The sequence below is a fragment of the Epargyreus clarus genome, unplaced genomic scaffold, assembly GCF_041222505.1.
Source record: "Epargyreus clarus isolate Ecla_fem2 unplaced genomic scaffold, WU_Ecla_fem_2.2 ptg000009l, whole genome shotgun sequence".
NCBI lineage: Eukaryota > Metazoa > Arthropoda > Insecta > Lepidoptera > Hesperiidae > Epargyreus > Epargyreus clarus.
The window spans coordinates 13369852-13390714 of NW_027332217.1; the positions used below are offsets into that span (position 1 = coordinate 13369852).

The 20863-nt window shown below is 37.6% G+C and overlaps 3 protein-coding genes across 9 annotated transcripts; 1 reads left to right on the plus strand and 2 right to left on the minus strand.

Moving 5' to 3' along the window:
* Nucleotides 1–244: 244 nt before the first annotated feature.
* Nucleotides 245–13151, minus strand: LOC140745020 (uncharacterized). 6 transcript variants are annotated; one of them, XM_073076767.1, is made up of 14 exons: nucleotides 12985–13151; nucleotides 12261–12438; nucleotides 8628–8773; nucleotides 8100–8226; nucleotides 7484–7696; nucleotides 7052–7288; nucleotides 6778–6963; nucleotides 5984–6502; nucleotides 5816–5911; nucleotides 5360–5494; nucleotides 4676–4933; nucleotides 4414–4465; nucleotides 2781–2873; nucleotides 245–2693 (listed from the first exon to the last, which is right to left on the minus strand). In XM_073076767.1, exons 2-14 carry the CDS (start codon nucleotides 12435–12437, stop codon nucleotides 343–345), a joined length of 4590 nt encoding a protein of 1529 aa, XP_072932868.1. In that variant the 5' UTR covers nucleotide 12438; nucleotides 12985–13151; the 3' UTR covers nucleotides 245–342. The 6 variants fall into 6 exon arrangements, with proteins under 6 accessions (XP_072932868.1, XP_072932866.1, XP_072932867.1 ...); XM_073076769.1 differs by lacking the exons at nucleotides 245–2693; nucleotides 2781–2873 and adding exons at nucleotides 3123–3995; nucleotides 4223–4299; XM_073076770.1 differs by lacking the exons at nucleotides 245–2693; nucleotides 2781–2873 and adding exons at nucleotides 4033–4056; nucleotides 4223–4299.
* Nucleotides 13152–13426: 275 nt separating this feature from the next.
* LOC140745023 (probable methylthioribulose-1-phosphate dehydratase) lies at nucleotides 13427–18335 on the plus strand. The gene is made up of 6 exons (XM_073076773.1): nucleotides 13427–13629; nucleotides 15197–15291; nucleotides 15576–15689; nucleotides 16347–16497; nucleotides 17032–17234; nucleotides 18138–18335. Exons 1-6 carry the CDS (start codon nucleotides 13612–13614, stop codon nucleotides 18241–18243), a joined length of 687 nt encoding a protein of 228 aa, XP_072932874.1. The 5' UTR covers nucleotides 13427–13611; the 3' UTR covers nucleotides 18244–18335.
* Nucleotides 18258–20404, minus strand: LOC140745022 (uncharacterized). 2 transcript variants are annotated; one of them, XM_073076771.1, is made up of 4 exons: nucleotides 20014–20404; nucleotides 19550–19784; nucleotides 19048–19296; nucleotides 18258–18805 (listed from the first exon to the last, which is right to left on the minus strand). In XM_073076771.1, the coding sequence occupies exons 1-4, from the start codon at nucleotides 20236–20238 to the stop codon at nucleotides 18345–18347; spliced, it is 1170 nt and encodes a 389-aa protein (XP_072932872.1). In that variant the 5' UTR covers nucleotides 20239–20404; the 3' UTR covers nucleotides 18258–18344. The 2 variants fall into 2 exon arrangements, with proteins under 2 accessions (XP_072932872.1, XP_072932873.1); XM_073076772.1 differs by having other exon boundaries at nucleotides 18260–18805; nucleotides 19048–19284; nucleotides 20014–20400.
* Between the last annotated feature and the right edge of the window lie 459 nt (nucleotides 20405–20863).

Consider the following 20863-nt stretch of genomic DNA (forward strand, 5'->3'; position numbering starts at 1 on the left):
CTGGATAAGAGAAAATATATTCTATTCGAAGATTTTTAGATACATTAATTACGTCGATTGAGCTAGCAACTAGAGAGAACGCGAGAAAACCCCAATTCGTATAAGCTCCACATTCTCGTTTCTCGTGCTTTTCTCGCGTTCTCGCGAGGTTCTCGCGAGAATGTGGAGCAGACTTTAGGTTTAAAATTTATACTTGGAAATCACAGCCACAGAATTCACAGAAGGAAGTAAATAGGATTTCACAGACATTAAATTAACTTTATTAACATAGCATGTTATAATACATTTTTCTCTTTTTAAAATCATAATTTTAGAGTGTACACACGTATACAATTTACATTTTTATTGTAATTTGTAAGTTATATTTCTGAGAAAATAGGGAAGTTGTGGAGGTAGGTAATCGAAGGAATTCCAGCTAGGCTTTTTAGAATTCTTCAGCTTTACAGGCTTTTTTTTCGATTGCGTTTTAATCTTCGTTAGCAATTTCTTCTCTTGTGACTTACTACACAAGCCAGATATCTCTAACAATTCATTAGAAACGGCCTCATACCTATCCTTGTGATAAGGACAGATTGATTGTACCTTACAGTAATATGTCTGTTCGAATTTATTGCGTCTATCTGGCACTGGACGAGACTCGCTCGGCCTTATTACGATATGTGGTGACTTATAAGATTTAATGCTTTGTTTATCAGAAACGCCCAAACATTTACTTTTTCCGCAAAAATGGCTCTCTGTGGGACTGATCGATCTACGCGAATTTATAAAATAATCTTGTGTATCTAATTTCTCACATACACATTTAGATGCATCGCATAAATCGTCATCTGGTTGTGCATTACAAGTAGTTGCAATAGCCTTATTATCTGGATTAATAATTTTACTAATGTATGGCGTGGTTTCACCTCTTTTAGAACTAGTGTTAACAGCTACGTTATTTGATATCCGCTTGATTGCTTTTTCGTCCAGAATGACATATATATTTCCAGATGAGGTAACTTTCATTGATCCATACTCGCTGACACTTTCCACATTTTTATTGAAATTAATTGTAATTTCACCAGACTCCGTTCTTTTTATTGGAATTACACCTTTAGATGATTTGTCTATATAGGATATTAAGTTATTAATAAAAGATATTTTCGACTTTTTGTCGAGAAATACGGCATATTGTCCGGATGGGGTCTTTTGTAGTGTAGTTGATGATTTTTCTAATAAGCTTTGTCTACTACGAAGTTTAAGTTTTGCCCTCTCGTAGAGATGAGAATCACTGTTAGATTTTGTTTTCTTTGGTTGTGTTTTATTACGTTTGTGAAATGTACTTGAGGAGGGCAATTTCCTTAATAAATCAATAAGTGTTTTAGCAGATATCATTGATCCAGAGGCTAGAGATCTTTTCTTATGTGCAACTTCTTCTTTGACACTTGATGTAGAATCCGAAACAATCACCTTTAAGAGTCCCGATTGGGATTTCATTAGTAATGCTTTTTTGCTTTCCGATCTAACACGATCGTTCTTATCAAAGTCTAATATGATACTAGACGAAGTTTTGGTAATTTCAAAGAAACTCTCACTCTCCTCTCCCATCTGATGTCTTATAGTTTGTGTATAAGCTTTTTCGAATTCTTTCTCCAAGACAATGTCATAATTGCCTGAAAGTGTTTCTTTCATTAACGCAGGAGGTTCAGTTATAGCATTATCAAGTCCTTTTAACTTAATTTTGATAAGTTCCTCTTTTTTTGACACGCTTTGTGTGCGAGGTTTTGCACTTTGTAATTGGTGCTTCAAATTAAAAATAAAGCCATTTGACTCTGTTCTCGTTGCGACGCTATTTGCTAAATTTTCATCATGATCAAAGCAAATATTTATGGTACTTGAATTAGTTCTATGTATTGAAACAGGAAATTCTACCCTACTCGTTGCTGCAATGCCGGGATTTTTAACATGAATACCTACATTATTTTCTGGTGGTACTTGAGTTATCGTGGCTTGTTTATTATTCAATTCCTTTTTCTGATATTTGATATTAACTTCGATGTTTCTTTGGCCGTTTTTATACATCTTTAACAAATCTTTGGTGAGTTTGAGACATTTTGGTGTGCAAGCACTAAAGTTTTCTTTTGAATTACGCAACAACATTTTTTTAACATTATTTTGCGTACATTTATCAATTTTACTACAAAGTGGCTTGCTACTTCCAGGAATTTCAGGACCAATAATCTCCTTTGTCTTATTTGTTGGAGATTTTGACTTTGAATCCACGTGTTTATTATTTTTTTTGGATTTTAAAGTTTGTATAGTATTTTCGTCAACTTCTATAAGCATATTACCAGATGGTGACTTCTTTATTAAAATGTTGTCTCCATTATTTTCATTGACTGAATTAATATTTAGAGATAGATTTCCAGATTTTGTCTTTTTTAACATTACAAAAGTATTAGGGTCCTCTTTTGTAATAACTTCTATTAAATCAATAACTTGATTATCTATGTCTACATTTGGTGACTGCTTTGCAATCAATTCTGATGGTTTCGATTCCTCTTCCTTAGTATGATTTTGGTAATCATTTGCAAAAATATTTCTATCAATTTCCGTGGATTTTTCGTAAAGTAATGGTTGGAATTGTTCTTTAATTAAATCTTCTTTTATTTTACTATCGACTATTACTTTTTCGCTTGGACCCAATTGATTACCTATAGTTTTATTAAGAGCTCTTGAATAGTCATTCAACTCTATAGTGACACCGTTTTCAAGTGTTTGTAATGTTTGTGTAGACATACCTTTATAGCCTTGAATTGATTCAAGGTTATCTAACATTCTACAAATCTCATTATTGCATTTTGTTCTTGGGTCTGCTTTTATTTGTTTTGCATCTGCAATCCAATGACATAAATATATAGTAAACTAGTTCAAAAATATATAAAAAAGAAATAGTATATGGAAGCACAAAACAAATGAAAGCAGATTGATTACAATCAAAAACAGATAATTACTATAAAAGACGAAACTTAAAAGCTATTCTCACAAATTTTGTGACGTCACATAATATTAAGTAAGGTTTATCTCCATATCAAAAAACTGAAATTATTGACCCCGTTTCAATACATGTTATACTATTACTACTTCTTCTATTGTATTTTCTACAGATTTGCGCAAGCTATTGCGAATCACATCTAAATTATTGGTGTCTCTTTCTGGTCTGCCACTATCATCAACCAAAGTTTTTTACAATAATCGTTTTTGGACGAATTATGATTATAGTTGAGATTTTTATAAATACTATTAATCTCAACTACGTTGCTTTTGTTTTTAGGGTCTTCTCCATTTATTTCATTGTTATCTAACAACTCTGCCTGTATTTCTGTTTCATTTATTGTATCACTGTCATCCACAATTTTCATTTCAGATTTATTTATAATCTCTTTTACCAAAGTTTCTACAGAGATCCATTCTTTTGAACCATCTTGTTTGGAGTCATAGTCAACTACTATGACATCTCTAATGAGTTCTTGTACTAAATTACAAACCTTTCTTTGGGATAAGAAAGGTCTTATGTCTTTTAAGGATCTTTCATCGATAATAGATTTTGTAAAACCCTTACTATTCATTTCACTGCTTATGGCTGTATTATTGTTGATCATGCCCGGTATAAGATCATCTAATTTTGGTGTACTATCTATTACACTTTCAGGGTATGTATTGACTAATGTTTCTAGGTCCGATTTGAAATATTTATCAATGTCAAAAGATTTGACGCTAAGACCTATATCTTTTACAACCATATCCTTATTATTATTTTTAGATGTACGACCATTATCATTAGTTATTTTTGCCTTCGCGTTTCTAGTAAAGGTATTGAGGCAGTATAAATTATTGCAGTTTGAAGATGTTATTGAATCGAAACAACTATTTAAGGGAGTTATGCAAACGTATACATCTTCGTTTTTTCTTCTACCCTTAAGGTTGCTGTCACTGTATTCTTTTGTAGTGGCAACCTAAGATAAAAGTATTTTTATCTTAATATCCTGCGTGGAACTTGCATGGTGGTTACATTTCCTAAAAATAATTTGGATGAAATAAAACCACCATGCTTTACAACAAATTTATTGATATCCAAATTTAAATAAACCATTAAAGGAATACAACTTGGCATAAATTAAATCATTATTCACGACAATTATTGAATATTCAAAGAGTCGCTGCTGATCATCGTATAACTTACTTTCTCGATAGGTTTTACTTCAAAATATTTTCCCATGACTTCCTCAATAATTCTTTCGCGTGGATGACTTCTACCATCTAAAATAACGAAATTACCACGTCAAGTTACAAATAAATCCCGCTTTGTCAAATATTTTGCACTTCCATACATTACTAGGTATATAGATATGAAAAATAGGTTCAGAAACTAACCTTTCTTACAAGTACAATCCTGGGTTGGTGAAGTTTCACACTTGCACGGTATCTGAAATTAATTAATATATCAGAAAAAATACATGCATAACACAAAGGTATGCTACGTTGTATTATGCTACCATATTATCGAAAATGTATATTGAGATTATACAAAATTTAATTATTACGAGAATCGGATAAAAAAAATGAAGTATTTTAAAGACGAGCCAGCCAATGTGCCACTTAATATACACAAAAATATCTTATTTTATCAAAATACCTGATCATCCAACATATTAATATTCGGAACGTATGGCACTGCCGTCACATAGCTGCGTGAGTTCGATATGTTATTCAACGCCTCCGGTCCCAGAACACACTGTGCTGCCCTCATGTTCTTGAAATGGCATGTCTGTCCCTTGCATGGATCAGGTCTCCATGCTGCGACGTCAGTACCAACTGCGCTTGGTACTGCATGCATCGCACAGTCTGGACCACAGGAAGCTGACTCTTTGTACGGACAGACTTTTTGTTCACCCTGGATAATCCCATTGGTATTAATAAATGAATGGGAAATAAATGTTTGTCATCAAGAAGTCAAGGATAAAACCCTGTTTTACGCAATTGCTGCGTCCTTGCAAGGAAAACTATTTGTGTATATAAAAGCTTTATAAACAGAGTCAACAAACTTCAGCTCAGTTTGCTTTTAGAAGAAGCTAGCCATTTAATTTTAGTCAAGATCTAATTTTCGAAAAGGAATACACTGACATTAAAAAGCGAAAATCATACATTACATAGAACATTTTGCACATATGAAGCCACTTCAAAGATGACAGAAAATGAAATAGAATTTGATTGATGATAAGCAAATACTTGCACCGCCGGCGTCAGGGAACCTTAAATGCTTTCTCGCCAACAAGAAACAATAATTTAGCGTAGTAATATATCAATCAACAATACTTACTAAATCTTCTTTATCAGGAGGAGGACACGGACTAGGTTCATCCGGGGGCGGAGGAGCCTTCTTAATACAAATGCACGCTGTGGGTCCTTTAGGACAGTTGCATTCGCTCTCGCCACCCCAGCGTCGACATGGAGGCTATAAAATTAATCTTGGTTTGAACATCAAAACACACTACCAGATGATGTTTTTGCTTTCAATGGTGGTAGGAAAGGGTTCAACCGCAATGGTATCACCGTCACACCTCTAATAAACTGGAAGTCTTATAAATCAGAACTAGGCACTGCCACAATTTACATTATAGATTTTTTTACCACGTTTATCAAGTTCCTAATAAAATGTTTCTTGTTCTTGCCTTTGAATGTGTGTGTGTTTGTATATCTTTTTGTATTATATATTACTATATATTTGTTTACTATAAAATTTATCTATAAAACGTAAATCATTGTTTTTACTAACCTTCTTGGCTGGAGTTTCTTTGTCAACTGTAGGTGGCTTAAAGGCTTTAACTTGCTTCAAACAGAGCATTAACTGCTTGTATGTTTCAGGATCAAGCTACAAATTAAACCAATATTAGTGAAAATTAAGATCTAAAACCATATCTCACCAAATTAACTTACGATTTACCTCACATCGAGTTTTAACAGCACCGCCCACAATCGTCAAGTTCAAATTCTTTTTCACTGTCGTCAATATAAAATCTTGTAGAATCTGTCTCGTTTCCTCATCTAACTTACCATTTCTGCTTCTCTTCAAGCAATTCAATATTGTTTCGGCTACAGCTTTACCTGGTCCTGTTTTTATTTGTCTTTCGAGCACTGTATACATGTTTTCAAAGACATTATCCAGAAACTTTTGTTTTACACCCATGCATACGCAATCCATCGTGTGGTCGTGGCTGCAGTGATCCTCTTTATACAAACATTCTCTTTCTTCGAGACACCTCGGACAGTCTGTGCAAAACTTCCTAATGTCTATCGTATCGGTACATTGATGGCACCTAAGGCATTTAACCTTATAATTGGCTATTTCCTTGTCGATAATTTTTATTTCATCCTCAATAGACTGTTTCTTAGTTTTGCATCTGTCTTTGCATGTATCGTATGTTTTAGCTACCAAGTCAAATTCTTCTATCAGTGCTTCTTTCTGGCGAAATACAAAAAGTATATTGATGACATTTTCGAAAAATAACGCATAAAATTACATTTAAAAGGTAAATCAAAATATTAATTATTATTCATTAATTATTAATCAGTATTAAATTCTACTTAGGATTGTATTATAATTTAGCGATTACAACAATGGTCGATCAACTGCTTAAAAATCTTAAACGAATTAAATAAGCAAATCAATGCTAAATAATAATGAGTAAGATAACAAAAGTATTAAAAGTTTCTATAAAAACAAAAAGTTGTTGGAACCTGTGTCTTCATATCCTCATTTTCAATTTTCTTTTGCATCAACACGCGAGTCAAATTCAACAAGTCCGCTCTTGCTTCCTTTATATATTGATGGCCTTCATTTTCCTTGTCCACTTTGCGATTCTTCTCCTCTTTAATTAACGCTTCTTTTTTAGATATGTCCGCTGATATTTTCTTTATTTTGTCCTTGAAATTTACGTAATATAGTTTTTACTTAATTTCCTAATATTCATAAATTTGTACTTAAATATTTTACTGCTTATTTAAAACTTACATCCGATGCTTGTTTCTTAGAACTTAAAGATTTTTTCGCCGCTTCAACTTCTTTCTTTTGATTTTCAATTCTTTTTTTATAATCCTGTATATCCCTATTCATGCATTTAATATCATTTTGTTTCTGATTAAGTTTCTCTAAAATTTCTTGATGACACATGTTAATGTTTTCCAGTTGGAATTCTAAATCTTTCTTGTTTTTGCGCCATCTACCTGTATTTGCGTCAGCTTCTTTAAGCTGGAATAGGTAGTAACTATAATTAATTCTGTCATCGACTCAATAAATAACCAATCCCTTAACCAATTTTTATTCACTAACACTATAATTATGAGAAACTGTTATAATTTTCGACTTAATGTTTTAGTGCGATTTGCTTCAACTCTTATTTACCCTAAACAAATTTAAAATCGTAATCGTTAAATTAGTACATACCTGTTTCAAGAGTTCCTGCTGTCTTTCCTGTGATTCTAGTATCTTTTTCTTGTACGCATCTTCCATGCACGACCACATGCAATCTGCCTGTTTCAACAGTTGTATCCCCTCCTTTTCTCTGTGTTCCAAATGTTGAATCTGATCTTGTAGTTTCTTTTGCGCCACCATAAGGTCATTCACCATTCCTTGACACCTTCTATCAAATGATGCGGCCTTCCGGAATATTAAATTTGTTACTTTTATAAAGTTGGTAAATAACTAATTTAAGATTCTAATCAGCGGAATTGTAGTAATAAGATTCCCTTAAGTAATAGTATAATGCATTATTATTTAGTCCATGGGATTCCAATTTAATAAGTCTTTGTTTAACTTTAAACTCGAAACATGTTATTATGATGGCAAGTTGTCATTGCGGCAAATGGACATCTGTAACCAACTCTATCTGTAACATTGATTTTACCCGATGCTGTTGCAGTGGCATTGCAATTCATGATCACTTGTTATATGAACGGCCGAGATCCTCACCCTTCCACCAAAACGCGAGACCTCCCTGGCCGATCTACATCATTTCTACCTCATTTTAAACCTTATGTTGCTATGTTACATTATGTAATACCTCTTTCAAGTTACAAAGCACTTTGCTGAGAGGAAGAACGTCGTCGCTCGCATGACTAGATGTGACCGATCTAGAAGCGCAACACGTTGGCTTCGGAGTTGGTTCCTGATTGGTGTGACAGCACATACTGAAACCGAAAGAAGTACTTACCACTTATATGGCGATCACACACGTTTATATTGGTCCTTTAACTACGCCTAAAAGACACCATACACTGTCCCTATAAAAATGGACTTGCTATTTCGTTAAAATAAAATTGATTGGACCGATTTTCTGTATTTTATACAGGTATTGATTATCTTTGACGATTATTAGAAAAACAAAAATATTTAATTAGGTATGGTCGAATTTCGGCTACCGGGTGGCCCATAACAGAAACATTTCAGTATTTTTTTCTCTTTTGTTTGTCAACCTATATTATTTTTTGCTTTGGTTGCTATTGAAAAGCTTTATTTTTACCAATAGAATTCATTAAATTTTCTATCGTTACAAAATACTAGCAAAATAGTAAGAGCTTCTAATTCTTACTTCTTAATTTTGCTTCCAGGGCCAAGTTTCTTCATATCATCATCATCTTTCTTCATACAATTGTGTGCTGCCATGTAGCAGGACACTTTTTGCGGTCGAAACATACCGCTGTTGGTGCTCTGTCCTACCCGTTGTTGTACTACCTTCTAGAATGTAATAGAAGAGCGTATCTGTACGTAAGAAGCTATCAAACTTTAAATGAAACTATCGGATTAAATCTAAAACGTTAATTTTATAAATTTCGGTAGAGATTAAGTTAAGATTAAAACTACTTCGCAACAATCCGCTACAACTATGTATGATGGTATATATTTTAAACCATGCAGTATGTACTTCATGTACCACCCTCCCTCCCTCAAAGGATGCATGCAGATGCAAAAATTAAAAATATACACCACCATACATACCACCACCAACACGTGTTTCACTCCAAAACGGAGCATCATCAGGGTAAGTTGACTCTACGACGGTTAATCGCTAAGTGACGCTGTGCTGAATTTCATCTTCCAGAGCCACTAGTGGCTCCGAAGGTGTCCTTTTTAAGGCTGTGCCTTCTTAAGGAGGAGTCTCCCGCTGCCTGTGAAAACAGGCAGGTCATTGGATAGGTAGACAGGGAGTCCCCTGTCATGCCTAGTTGGTCGCGGAGGTCTGGTGCTGCTGGCGCTGCAGGACGGTCCGGGGTTTTACTTCCCCGCTTTCTGCGGGGGGAATCTTTGTAACAGGCGTAGGGCCCGCTACTCGCAATGGGCGGACATCATTATGATGCCGCTCCGAACAGCCGGCCCTACGTCGTGGCCCTCACTCAGTGCAGTAATTATGGACTGCAGCATCTTCGTTAAGTCCTGCAGCAGCCTCAGTTGGTTGACGCAGGCCTCCTTGTTGCTCCCCCGGCTCTGCTCCTCTCTGGGAGTGGGAGCGGGGGTTGTGGCGATCCGTGCCTTTCTCCTGGGCTTCTTCTGGGCAGCGGGAGCTGGTGCGGGTGGTGCTGGAAGGGGGGCGGCCTTAGCCTTCTTCCTCCTTCTTCGGCTCCTCTTTGGAGCTCCGCGACGGTCAGTTGGTCCGTTGGCTGCGGCCATGAGGGAGCCAGCCTGCTGCTGCTCAACCTCCGGCTGCGGCTGTACAGGACCGGCCGACGGATTCAATCTTGGCCTCTCTGTCGGTCTGGTGGAGAGGGCAATCGTGCCAGCGCGCTTATTGCGCGCCTCCCGCCGAAACACCGGGCATGCGGTGTGATTAGCGGGATGCGGTCCGCCACAGTTCGCACAAGTGGCAGGTTCTTCTCTGGGTCTTGGGCACTGATGGGCCGCATGCTGCTCCCCGCAGCGCACGCAGGCCAAGTGCCGGTGGCAGTTATGCGAACTATGCCGGAACTGCTGGCAGCGGTGGCATTGTGCCGGTCCTTTTTTCCCGCGCCATGCCTCGATCTTGATACCGGGCATACACAGCAGCTCTCTCACTGCGTATATACCCGGTATGAGGTTTTCTGTTCGCTTGAGTATTGCGAGATGGATGCAGCCGGGCCGTCCTCTACGGGCCCGGATGGCGCGGGCGTACTCTGGCGAGTACCCCAGGTCGCGGAGCTCTTCCATGATGTCCTGCGGGTCCGTGTCCGATGGCAGCCCCCTGATGGCCACCTTCAGGCTCTGTTCCGTTGGCAGGGAGTATGTATACCAGGAGATTCTCTCCCGGGCTTCTAGGTCGGTGAGGTACGACTGAATCAGTCTGTACTCACCGGCATCCTTCGGGGAGAATCTCACTCCCTGCCCGAAGGGGCGTGCATTAGGGGTCCTCCCTAACTGCTCCTTAAGCACCTTGAGGTGTTGGTGCCAGTTAGGGAGTTTCTCCACTATAAGTGGAGGAAATCTTCCGGCGGAGGGGGCTGCTGTGGGCGATGTGCTGGTGCTCGGTTGCGACGGCGCGGCGGGGGGCGCGCTTGTGGTCGCAGTCGGGTACACGGCTGTTGCTGGCCGCGCGTCAGGGGTGCGCGGGATCGGCGGGGTCTCCTTCGCGGCGGATGGCGGGCGCGATGCGCCTGCTGTCGCTTCTGCAAACGAGAGGAGGGCCGGCGTCGGTGAGGCGCACGGCGTGGTCTCTCCTTTCAGATCGCAAGGGCCGGGGTCGGAATCACTCCGTGTCACCCTCGGGTCCCTGCTGCGGCTGCGTAGACGGGGGTCACGCAGAATTGCGCGCTTGGCTTGAGAGGTGTCTGGCTCCTCTTCTGGGCTCCTCGGACGTCTCTTGGCGCGGTCGGCGTTGAGGCTGTCCCAGAACGCGTGGAACGCGTCCAGTTCAGGCCTCGGGCCTTCCTGGGTGGTCTGGTGTAGATTGGCTGCGCAGACGTAATCCAGCAGGCTTTCGGTTATATCCTCCGTGCAGAAGTCGTCCTCCCGGAGGAGCTGCATCCTCACCAGCTCTTCGCGCCTCCTCCTAGTCTCCGGGGAGAACTCCGAAGCCCAGTCAGCGGCGGATGCCGGGGGGCGCTCAACTCCAGGGGTTGTTTCTGTCGGTCCTGCTTGTTCCGCGATGATGATGCGGGGTGGCGGGAATGCTGGGCGCGACGGACGCGCGGCGGGTGTCGACGGTGTCGCAAGCGTCGGCGTCGGCGTCGATGATGGTCCTGGGCGCGTGGAATCCGGCTCGCGGGGCCCAGCTGGGCGCGGCGGAGCGGGGCTCGTTGGACGCGAGGGTCCCGGCGACCGCGGCGTGGATGGGGGAGCGCGCTGCACGCCAGTGAGCGTCTCCGCTGATCCACGAACAGGCGGCGCAGGGACCCCCGGCGCCGAAGATGGGAAGCGGCTGCTGCTTGCGCGGCTGGTGGTGCTCGCGGTCTCGCTCCGACTGGTGCCGGGGCGACCGCTGGCACGCGACGAGTCGCGCTGCGGCGGGGTTGGTGCGGCTCTGCCGCGGGTTTTTCCGTTCTTGTGGGGCATCTCGCCCTCGCTGTGCTGGCGCCGCGTCCCGGGGGGCGCGGCGCGGATGCGGATTGGCTGGATGCTCCCCTCAAGCGATGTTAAGCGCTGTCTCTTTCTCACCCGAATATTAAAAATATTCGGGTAGAGAAAGTTTTATCGGTTGGTAGCACACGTGCGAGCTGAATGGCGAGTTGTGGCGATCCGTGACGCTGTCAACCTAATGCATGCCTTTTATAATGGTATCCAACCCTCCCCTCCACAATGAAATGTAAACAACTGATGACAGTTATGTGATAATAAGGTTATAGATTAATTATTCGCATTAAATCTGCGAATAATCATCTGTTTACTGATTGTTGGTAAAATATGAAGTAAAGGAGAGCTGGATACATTGATTTGTTCATTCAGCAGTGTAATCCTACTGTTGTTATTGTGCTTAATAATCTCCCGTTGTTCTAATATATTAAGTCTACAGCCCTTGTCACCCGTGTGTAAAATTTCATACGTATGGTTACTTGGCACATTATGGCCCGCGTCTATTAGACGAAAAATGTCTATTAGTCAAATTTCTCAAGTCAATATCTCTTGCCGCCCACTACCCCGGAAGCCCCCTTTCAGTCAGCTCTTACGACAGGCAGAGGATACCGTAGCCCTATTCTGGCCCTGGAGCTACAGAGACACCATGCAAATCACCTACGATACAAAAGGTTTTTCAAATTACCTTTAAGTTACAATCAGGATTTTCTTTCAAAATGTTCCAAAATTGGCACATCAACCTGACGCCTGGGTCGTTACAGCATTCCCCAGTGGTGTCTAGATCAGATATCGAGTTCAGGTCTTTGACCAGCTCGTCTAGAGCTTTGTACCGACGGTTCAGGCACTCAGGGATTTCGGGCATGCTAGAAGAATATAAAACCGCGTATCGTTAGTACCCGTTACATGTTAAAAAGGTCTGAATTCTGCTGCTGTCAAATATGGTCTCATGCGACTAGAATCTTAATAATACAAATACACTGGGATTTTGTTTTTGAAAACCATTTTAAAAGGATTTTTTTTTTTTACAGAAAAATATTAATTAATAATTAAACTACACTTAATACCGTGTTTCCGCCCTGCAGTAAAATGGCGAGATTGCTTTGTTTTAACCTAATTATTTTAAAAATATAGGTATATATTCAAATGTAAATGTGCCTATTTACTTGCCATCTGGTTGATAATTTACTTGTTGCACAAGATGTAAGCATTATTAATACAGATGGCGTTGTCGAGACTTAAAAAATAAGTGTATTAAATAATTATCTTTAGCAACTAATTCCGTACATTCTAAATGTTAGTATACTTCTAGTTGCGTGGAAATTCTACCTGTATTTGAATCTGAGTACATTAACAACAAAGTCGTAGGAGAACAGTAGTTATTATATGATTATTTGTTGTTTATTACTTACTCCGTTTAAGCACGTTAAAGTATGGTATAAAAAGAACGTAGGTTTGAATAAATTACTTTGTTGAAAAGTTATTTTATCATGGTTTGGAACCACAAGTCTAATTTATTTTATTTGTAACTAAAATTTTGACATGCTAGTTTGTCGGAGGTGAATTCTTGATTTCTGAATGATGAGATCGTACTTTATGCTCTGAATTAAAAGAATAAGAATACCAGTGGCCAGTGTTTAATCATGTATTCTTTTATTTGTAAGAATTTAACGGAATTATCATATTACTAGTAATATAATAAAAATCTATTGATTGTACTGCGATTCTATTAAAACAAATATCTTTAAATTTTTAACGAAAATATATTTTTATCACTACCTGAATGCAATATGCGTGATGCCGCAACAATAAAAAAACTTTTATTGACGTTGACATTACCATTTGACAATTTTGACTTTGACACTAAAAATAAAAATCTACTTCTATAGACGATAACAATGTAGACAAAACAAAACAAATTTTAAGATAAGAAATAACCCTTTATTTATGTAACGTAATTACTAATTAAACTAATACACTGTGATACCTTCGTTACGGTTATAGTCGTTCTCAAAGCAAGGCAATACTTTGTAAAGAAAATGGGTGAATTCGGTCCTGTGAGTACGAAGATATTCTTATTTTAAATAATTTATTACGTTTAAAACCTATTATCCTTATTGACTTATTATCCTTATTGAAGGTCCCATATTACTTGATGTATCTAATCTGATCGCTAACTTCATATTTAACATTTATTAAAATCTTACAACAACGCAATTCGCACAGTCTAATATTTCTGATTCTAACATGGCTGAGGTTATAAATTGCACTCATTGCACTATAATAATTAAAGATGCCGGTTGCTCCCTGTGCGACTCCAGCATATTATAAGTTAAAGCCAAGTGCATTGTTTTATTAACTCTACTGTTAAATGATGGAATGAAGGATTACGGTTCTTACGGCGCCAAGATTTGAATGCGGATCCGTATAGATTTCGATGAGACAAGACGAAAAGTAAGAATAAATTTTTTTGATATCTCGCTTAGTTTTCGAGATATCGATACTCAAAAATTATTCGAAAATTTCGATTTTTTGCGTTTTAAAAGTGAAATTGCCGAGGAACGGCGCGGCGGAAACGGGTGCGACTGGTATCTCCGGATAGGGGAGGACGTGCAGAATACGGTAGAAGAAAAATGAAGAGAATTCGTTAAGAAACGGCGGAGGAAAATGAGAAAAACCAAAAATTGATTTTTGAAAAACGGAGAAAATTATATTTAAAAATTTAGAAAACGGAGTGAAACGGAAGTAGTATGTGCGAAAAGGTATCGTTGAGACGAGTACGATGGTATAAAATAATTAGAAATCGGGCAAGGGACAACGAAGTTAGAGGTGATTGAAATTTGAGTTGGTATTGGTTAGGTTAGGTTAGGTTAGGTTAGGTTAGGTTAGGTTTAGGTTTAGGTTTAGGTTAGGTTAGGTTAGGTTAGGTTTTTTTTTTATTATTATTATTATTATCATAATAATAGTGATGATCATAATAAAGGATAAAATATATCTTCAAAAAATTTCAATAAAATTCCAACATTTTTAATAATGTATTTATTAATATCTTGAAAACTAAGCAAGATATCGAAAAAAATTATTCCTTGTTTTCGTTTTCTTTTCCAAAAATCTATCGAAATACATCATTAAAAGAATATTTTTTTTTTTTCGATTTTTAAATATCGATATCTCGAAAACTAAGCGAAATATCAAAAAAAAATATTCTTACTTTTCGTCTTGTCTCGTCGAGATCTATAAGGATCCGCATTCAAATTTTGGCGCCGTAAGAATCGTAATCGTGCCCTCGCGGCTTCTACCACCTTATGGTTATACCACAGAATATGTATCTTGCAATCAAGTAGATTACATCGCCGTTCAATTAACAGCCTAGCTTCTCTACTGAAAAGTCACACTGGGGTGTTTTCGTCACCCAGACGGCGCTCGGTGCGGTCGCACCACTCGCACCACTCGCACTGCCTTAGGGCCGCCACTAAGTTCAAAACTGAAACTTCCTGCGCATAAGACCACATGTTGACTGCTCCACCACATGAATTGGCTTAACTGCACAAAAACTACAACCATGCACTATCTTACGAGTATCTTACAGCATATAAATGATCAAATAATTCTGCCATATTTTAGGAGCACCCAAGGAACTTAATTCCGGAACTGTGCAAGCAATTTTACCACCTAGGATGGGTTACTGGCACCGGAGGTGGTATTTCTATTAAGGAAGGGTAAGTAGCGTATTTTTTTTTATTATATGAAAAAAATATATATTGACAAATGTGTGTGATTCCAAAACAAGTAAAATTTTTAAGTTATGTATTTTACCGAATACATAAGACTAATACTGATTTTTTAAATTAATTTCTGCCTGACTCTTTCCTTATTTGTCTTCAATAGCAATATTTTAATACCAGTCTTCACAATTCTTATTTACTGCAATTGAAAACCATTATCTTGATATGACTGTAACAATGTTGGTTAGATACCAATATTTCACAAATATTATTTTCAGTGACAAAATATTTATAGCTCCATCTGGAGTACAGAAGGAGCGCATGAAGCCAGATGATCTCTTTGTGCAAACCATAAATGATGTTGACTTAGAGCTGCCCCCACCAGAGAAAAAGTAAGTTTCCAATTTCAATACGTCTTATGGTTGGTTATACAAACTAATTTTAGTATAGTCTGCATAAAACTGCTAGTCCACTCTGAATATAGTATTGAATCGCGTCGCCATAACAAATTGTATGACTACACCTGCTCGCGAAAACTTCAAAGCGGACTAGCAATTTGGTGCGGACTATACACCATTAATTTCGCTGTAATAACAGCTGCTGAACAACTGTGTTCCGCTTACAACGGTATACTAAGAGAGACTTATCCGAAATCTTTCAAGTTATTCCTCAGGGTAATACTCATTGGTAGGAATCTAATCTTATCTGAAGTTGATTACAGGTGTCTTTTGGCAGCAGAAGCTACTTATCATCAGGACATTTGCAACCCATTCATTGTCATCAATTTTAAAAATGCATAAATCCATAATTTGATAAGTAATTTCAAAAACGAGAATCTTTACTCATCTGTATTTCTTCATTATTTTTTAAACTTTCATATATTCCAGAGATTCAACACATTTTGTTTTAATCATCTAGATTGCAGAACTTTTTACTACTAATATGCTTAATACTAAGCACGGTACAACCCCATAACTCTGTACGGTCTATATTACAATCACTATCCTATTCTAATTTGTACTTGCTGCTTGACTGTTCTGTCATTCCAGATTAAAGAAGAGCCAATGCACACCACTATTCATGTTGGCGTACAGAGAGCGAGGCGCGGGCGCGGTGATACACACACACTCGCCACACGCTGTTCGATGCACTTTGTTGTATGATAAGGAGTTTGTTATAACACATCAAGAGATGATAAAGGTAGTGGTTTGTTTTTATTATTAGAAAGTAATGATGTGCTTTAGTTTACCTTTCATTGGTTACCAGTAATGTAGCAAATGAGCATGCAAACAAGCTGTTGGTAAGAGGCTACTGCTGCCTATAGCTGTCTGTAATCAAACCCAGATAAGATAAGAGTACTGTACCTGAGGTCAGCTACAGATACCTTGCTGTGGCCCCAGAGGTCTAAGTTAGAATGCCTTAAATAACTATGTCTCCCTTGCCTTACCACACCTTTAAAACCAAAACACAGTAAAACTGAATGCTGCTGGTGTAAGGTAGAATTTTTTTTGGCAATGCTGTTTCCAAAGTCGAAGCACTAAGGGTTTCTACCTGGTGGAAGTTATGATACTAAAACTGCCATTGAAAAAAATTGCTTAATAATAAACTGGGGCTTTCAGCTTGAGTTTCCTGCAAAACATGAGAGACTGGTAAAAACTTTTTAAGCTAGTAGCTTAAATAAAGAAAGTTAGCTAACTTTCTTTATTTATTCACTTAATGTTGAATAACTTACAGGGTATAAAGGACGCGCAACTCGGTCGATACCTGCGCTATGACGAGAAACTTGTAGTGCCCATAATAGAGAACACTCCGTTCGAAAAGGATCTTGCTAGTAGCTTGGGTGAAGCGTTGCGCAAGTATCCAGGCACTAGTGCAGTGTTGGTCAGGCGCCATGGTGTATACGTGTGGGGGGATACGTGGCAGCAAGCGAAGACTATGTAAGCACTTGATTTGTTGTAATTCATACATACAGTAATATGTCCATAATGGAGTAGTATTGTAAACTTTTAAAAGACAGACCTTCTTAACAGCTGATCTCTACAAATAGATTTTCTACAATTTATTTTCTTTTGCTATACTAGTCTATGGCGGCTTATTTCGAAAATTATCCTCAAGTTTGAAACGAAGAAATAAGTTAGGGCGTATGAGTTTTTACGATTGCTCGAAAACGTTAAACGTTTACGAATTCGTTCACACTGCGCTCCCGTGGACGTTATTGGAATTAAAATTTCGCATTATGAAATTTAAAAACCAGAATAGTCAATTGTAACAACATTTAATTTTACAAATATAAATAGAATGCATTTAAAAAGTGCTCTGTAAATTTAAAAAGTGCTCTGTAAAGAACCTATTTTGAATAAAAAAAAATGATTATTGATTTTTTTTCATTTTAACATTTTTAATTTAATTTTGATAGCGTTATAATTCCGTTTTTTTAAGTTTTACTGCGGAATTTTAGTTCCGATACGGTCCACGGGACCGCTGTAGGAGCTAATTCGTAAACGTTGAACGTTTTCGAGCAAACGTAAAAACTCGTACTAAGGGAACTGTTCCTGTTCGCGATTTTGTGTCTTTTCATAAATACTTCTATTACATTACACACGCGCGGGTTGCAATGAGACTGTAACGGATTAATTTATGTGTTACGACACGCATACATTCGTAGAGTCGCGTGACAAGAAACAGCCCCGAGATTTCAGAAGTAAGAACGCGTCTATCGAGTATGCGTGTAGGACTTAAATCGTATAAACGTCTATATCAACAGACACTTCTTAGCACAAGGTACTCCACCTTTCTACTTTTATCCCCAAAAAATCATACCTAATCAAATTGTTTTTCAGGACGGAATGCTACGATTATTTATTCGAAATGGCAGTGGAAATGAAGAAACTCGGGTTGGACCCCACCTTTAATCCTGAAACTCTAGAAAATGGGAAAACAAACTAATTATATGTAAAAATAGTTTATATAAGAACATGTTTTTATTAAAATAGTTTATTTTTGTATAACGTTTCAATAAATGTTTATTAAAATGTTCAGTGTTTATTTCATGTATGTTTACTTCCATTTTTCAATAGTTCCGCGAAAATACTCTGCGATACAACATTGACATTTCTGTAATTACTAGAGCTCGTATCTTTTTCGGGTTTGATTGTTTTTCTATTAATTCCGTACATACTAGATGTGCACTTTTTGAGAATCAAATCTTTAACATTATCCAACTCTGCTTTAGATAGAAGATTTGTATCGGAATAATTGTCGTCTAAAGTGGGTTTTTCGCTTTTAGCCATTTCGTATAAAGCCCTTAGGTCTAAGGAAGATTTGTTCTTCTTAATATAAATTGCTTGCTTCCTCTTAAGGACTTTTCGAAGGTCATCCACGTAAGGTTTGTTTTCAGCTACCTTCCCATCTATTATTTCTATTTCTTTATCATTCAGTTTCTTTAGATCCTCTTCGGCTATATCAAACTCGTGTTTAACGTTAGATGGTAAATTTGATATTGCGTTATCTGAAAATAGACAACAATAAGTAAAATTAACAATTATCTCGTTATAAAAGGACTGATACTTCGATATTATAGTATTCATATTTGCGCGGTACTAAGACAAGAAAACCTTTATTTATCTGTCTGTGTAAGTCTAAACATTGACGGCTGAAAACCTACATTTCAGTCGTATAAAACGAACCAAAACACTGCTACTGTCCTGAACTAAATTGTGTCGATTGGCGTCACCACGAAAAATTCCTTACGTTCTCGCCTAGAATTTCCTGGTCGGATAGAGAAATAAGCCCTCATTTTCTGGGCAGGTTTCAGGGCATCACCTTCGAACACGTCATACTCAATACAAACAACTTTCTCATCCAGCCTTCTTAGTTCAACATTGTTCTTTTTGAACCTTGAAAACTTTTCCGCAATCACCTTTATACGAGGAATTTCTGATATTCTCATATTCTTCACCACGAATTGGGAATTTTTGGTACTTTTACCTGCAATTAAACCTTATAAAGAATTATTTTATATGTTCCAAGAGCCCGTGTGGAACACGTATATTCGTACGGCTTCTGCCTTAGTAAGATAAGTAGGTACATCCATAAAATCAAAGGGTGGTAATGGAGACGTATTGAACAGTCCCTTAGTCCACAAGAGTATCAACTAGTAATGACCTAAAATAGAAATCGGCGGCACTTGTCACTTACCACCAGATGGATTGCTACTTTTACACTAATTACAAGAAAATCTTATTGTGCTCACTATGCCCTTCTATGATTTCATCAATTTCATCCGCGTCTTCAATATTCTGCCAATGGGACCCGTCAGCGGTTTCTACGTAAGGTGGAAGTAAGAGATCTTCAGGGTTGATGTACTGTGAACTATCGTCCACCTTAGGAGTACTCGCGCAAAGTACTTTCCGCAACTCCTTCAACTGGTGGATGGTCTCGGGAATAATCGGGTCGAAGCCGTATTGTTGTAATAAAAGATTCTGGTACTAGAAAATTATAATTATCATATAATTATGTCCTAGATATTTTATTAATAAAATCAATAGCGTGATTCAAGCAATTTATATGTCACCATATGGCGCCCTCTGTTGCCAGTGAAAATCACTACCTTAAATTTAAGGCCCGTATTTGTGCGTTAACATATTCGTTAATGTTTGGCAAGTTATTTGGCGCTTTATTTGCGTAAATTAGATATAACAATTATTTGATTGATACCTGATCAGTGCCATCAACCTCAGTTAGTTGACTGAAATCTTTCTTTTCCGGTGTAAAGTAACATGATCTATCGGTTGCATACTTATCGGTTTTAAATGGATTTCTTCGCGATCTCGGAGGTAAAACCTCTTCAATATCATAGTTCCTATTCTTATTTGGCCTGTGAAATGAACTGCTTTCTTCTCTCTTTAAAGTATTTCGCCCTATTTTTCGGTTTCTATTCATTTTACTATTAGTTCTTCTCTTTTACTTAATTTTGTTATCATTTTATAAACATTGTAATTAGAATTAAACAACTTTCTTTCATTCAACCCATGACACTTTTGTCAATCAATTTGTCGTTGTAATTATCAAATATTTTTGTTCATAAAAAATATATTTTGCCGTATAAAAGGGTTAACTTTAGAAATTAGTGAAATAATGGGCTCTTTCGTGTAGACAGAGATCATTATCGGGTTAATCCTTAATAAAACACCAAGGAAATCGGCTTAAAATTTAAAACACAGAAAAAATGTAAATAGCAGCAGATATTTAAAAAATCTGTAATATAATTAATCATTAAAGAACGGACAGCTTGAAATGGCTTTTATTATACGTGATATTTTAAACAATATTCTATGATTGTTTTTTTCATTTGTTATCTGTACATTTTTTTGTATCTGTATTATTTGCACTGTCAGATCCATAGATAATATAAAATTAGGAAAAGATAATCTTGTTTTCCCCACGTCCAACCTTATATATTTACCATAATTATTTCACATTTATGATTATAATAAAAAAGAACAATAAGTAAAATAACATAGAAAACTAAAAATCCAAAAATCACGTGATACTACAAAACAAACTA

What these genes read in the sequence shown, in the direction of transcription:
- LOC140745020 (XM_073076765.1), bottom strand. Translation starts at nt 12,437, where the DNA reads ATGCCCGAAATCCCTGAGTGCCTGAACCGTCGGTACAAAGCTCTAGAC. An exon ending in CCTGGAAGCAAAATTAAGAA is followed by an intron (nt 8,227 to 8,627) that starts GTAAGAATTAGA and finishes TTTCGGTTTCAG; the next exon opens with TATGTGCTGTCACACCAATC. An exon ending in CTCCTGATAAAGAAGATTTA is followed by an intron (nt 4,934 to 5,359) that starts GTAAGTATTGTT and finishes GGGATTATCCAG; the next exon opens with GGTGAACAAAAAGTCTGTCC.
- LOC140745023 (XM_073076773.1), top strand. An exon ending in CACATCAAGAGATGATAAAG is followed by an intron (nt 16,498 to 17,031) that starts GTAGTGGTTTGT and finishes AATAACTTACAG; the next exon opens with GGTATAAAGGACGCGCAACT. An exon ending in TGGCAGCAAGCGAAGACTAT is followed by an intron (nt 17,235 to 18,137) that starts GTAAGCACTTGA and finishes ATTGTTTTTCAG; the next exon opens with GACGGAATGCTACGATTATT.
- LOC140745022 (XM_073076771.1), bottom strand. Translation starts at nt 20,238, where the DNA reads ATGAATAGAAACCGAAAAATAGGGCGAAATACTTTAAAGAGAGAAGAA. An exon ending in TGAAATCATAGAAGGGCATA is followed by an intron (nt 19,297 to 19,549) that starts GTGAGCACAATA and finishes ATTCTTTATAAG; the next exon opens with GTTTAATTGCAGGTAAAAGT. An exon ending in AGGAAATTCTAGGCGAGAAC is followed by an intron (nt 18,806 to 19,047) that starts GTAAGGAATTTT and finishes GTCTATTTTCAG; the next exon opens with ATAACGCAATATCAAATTTA.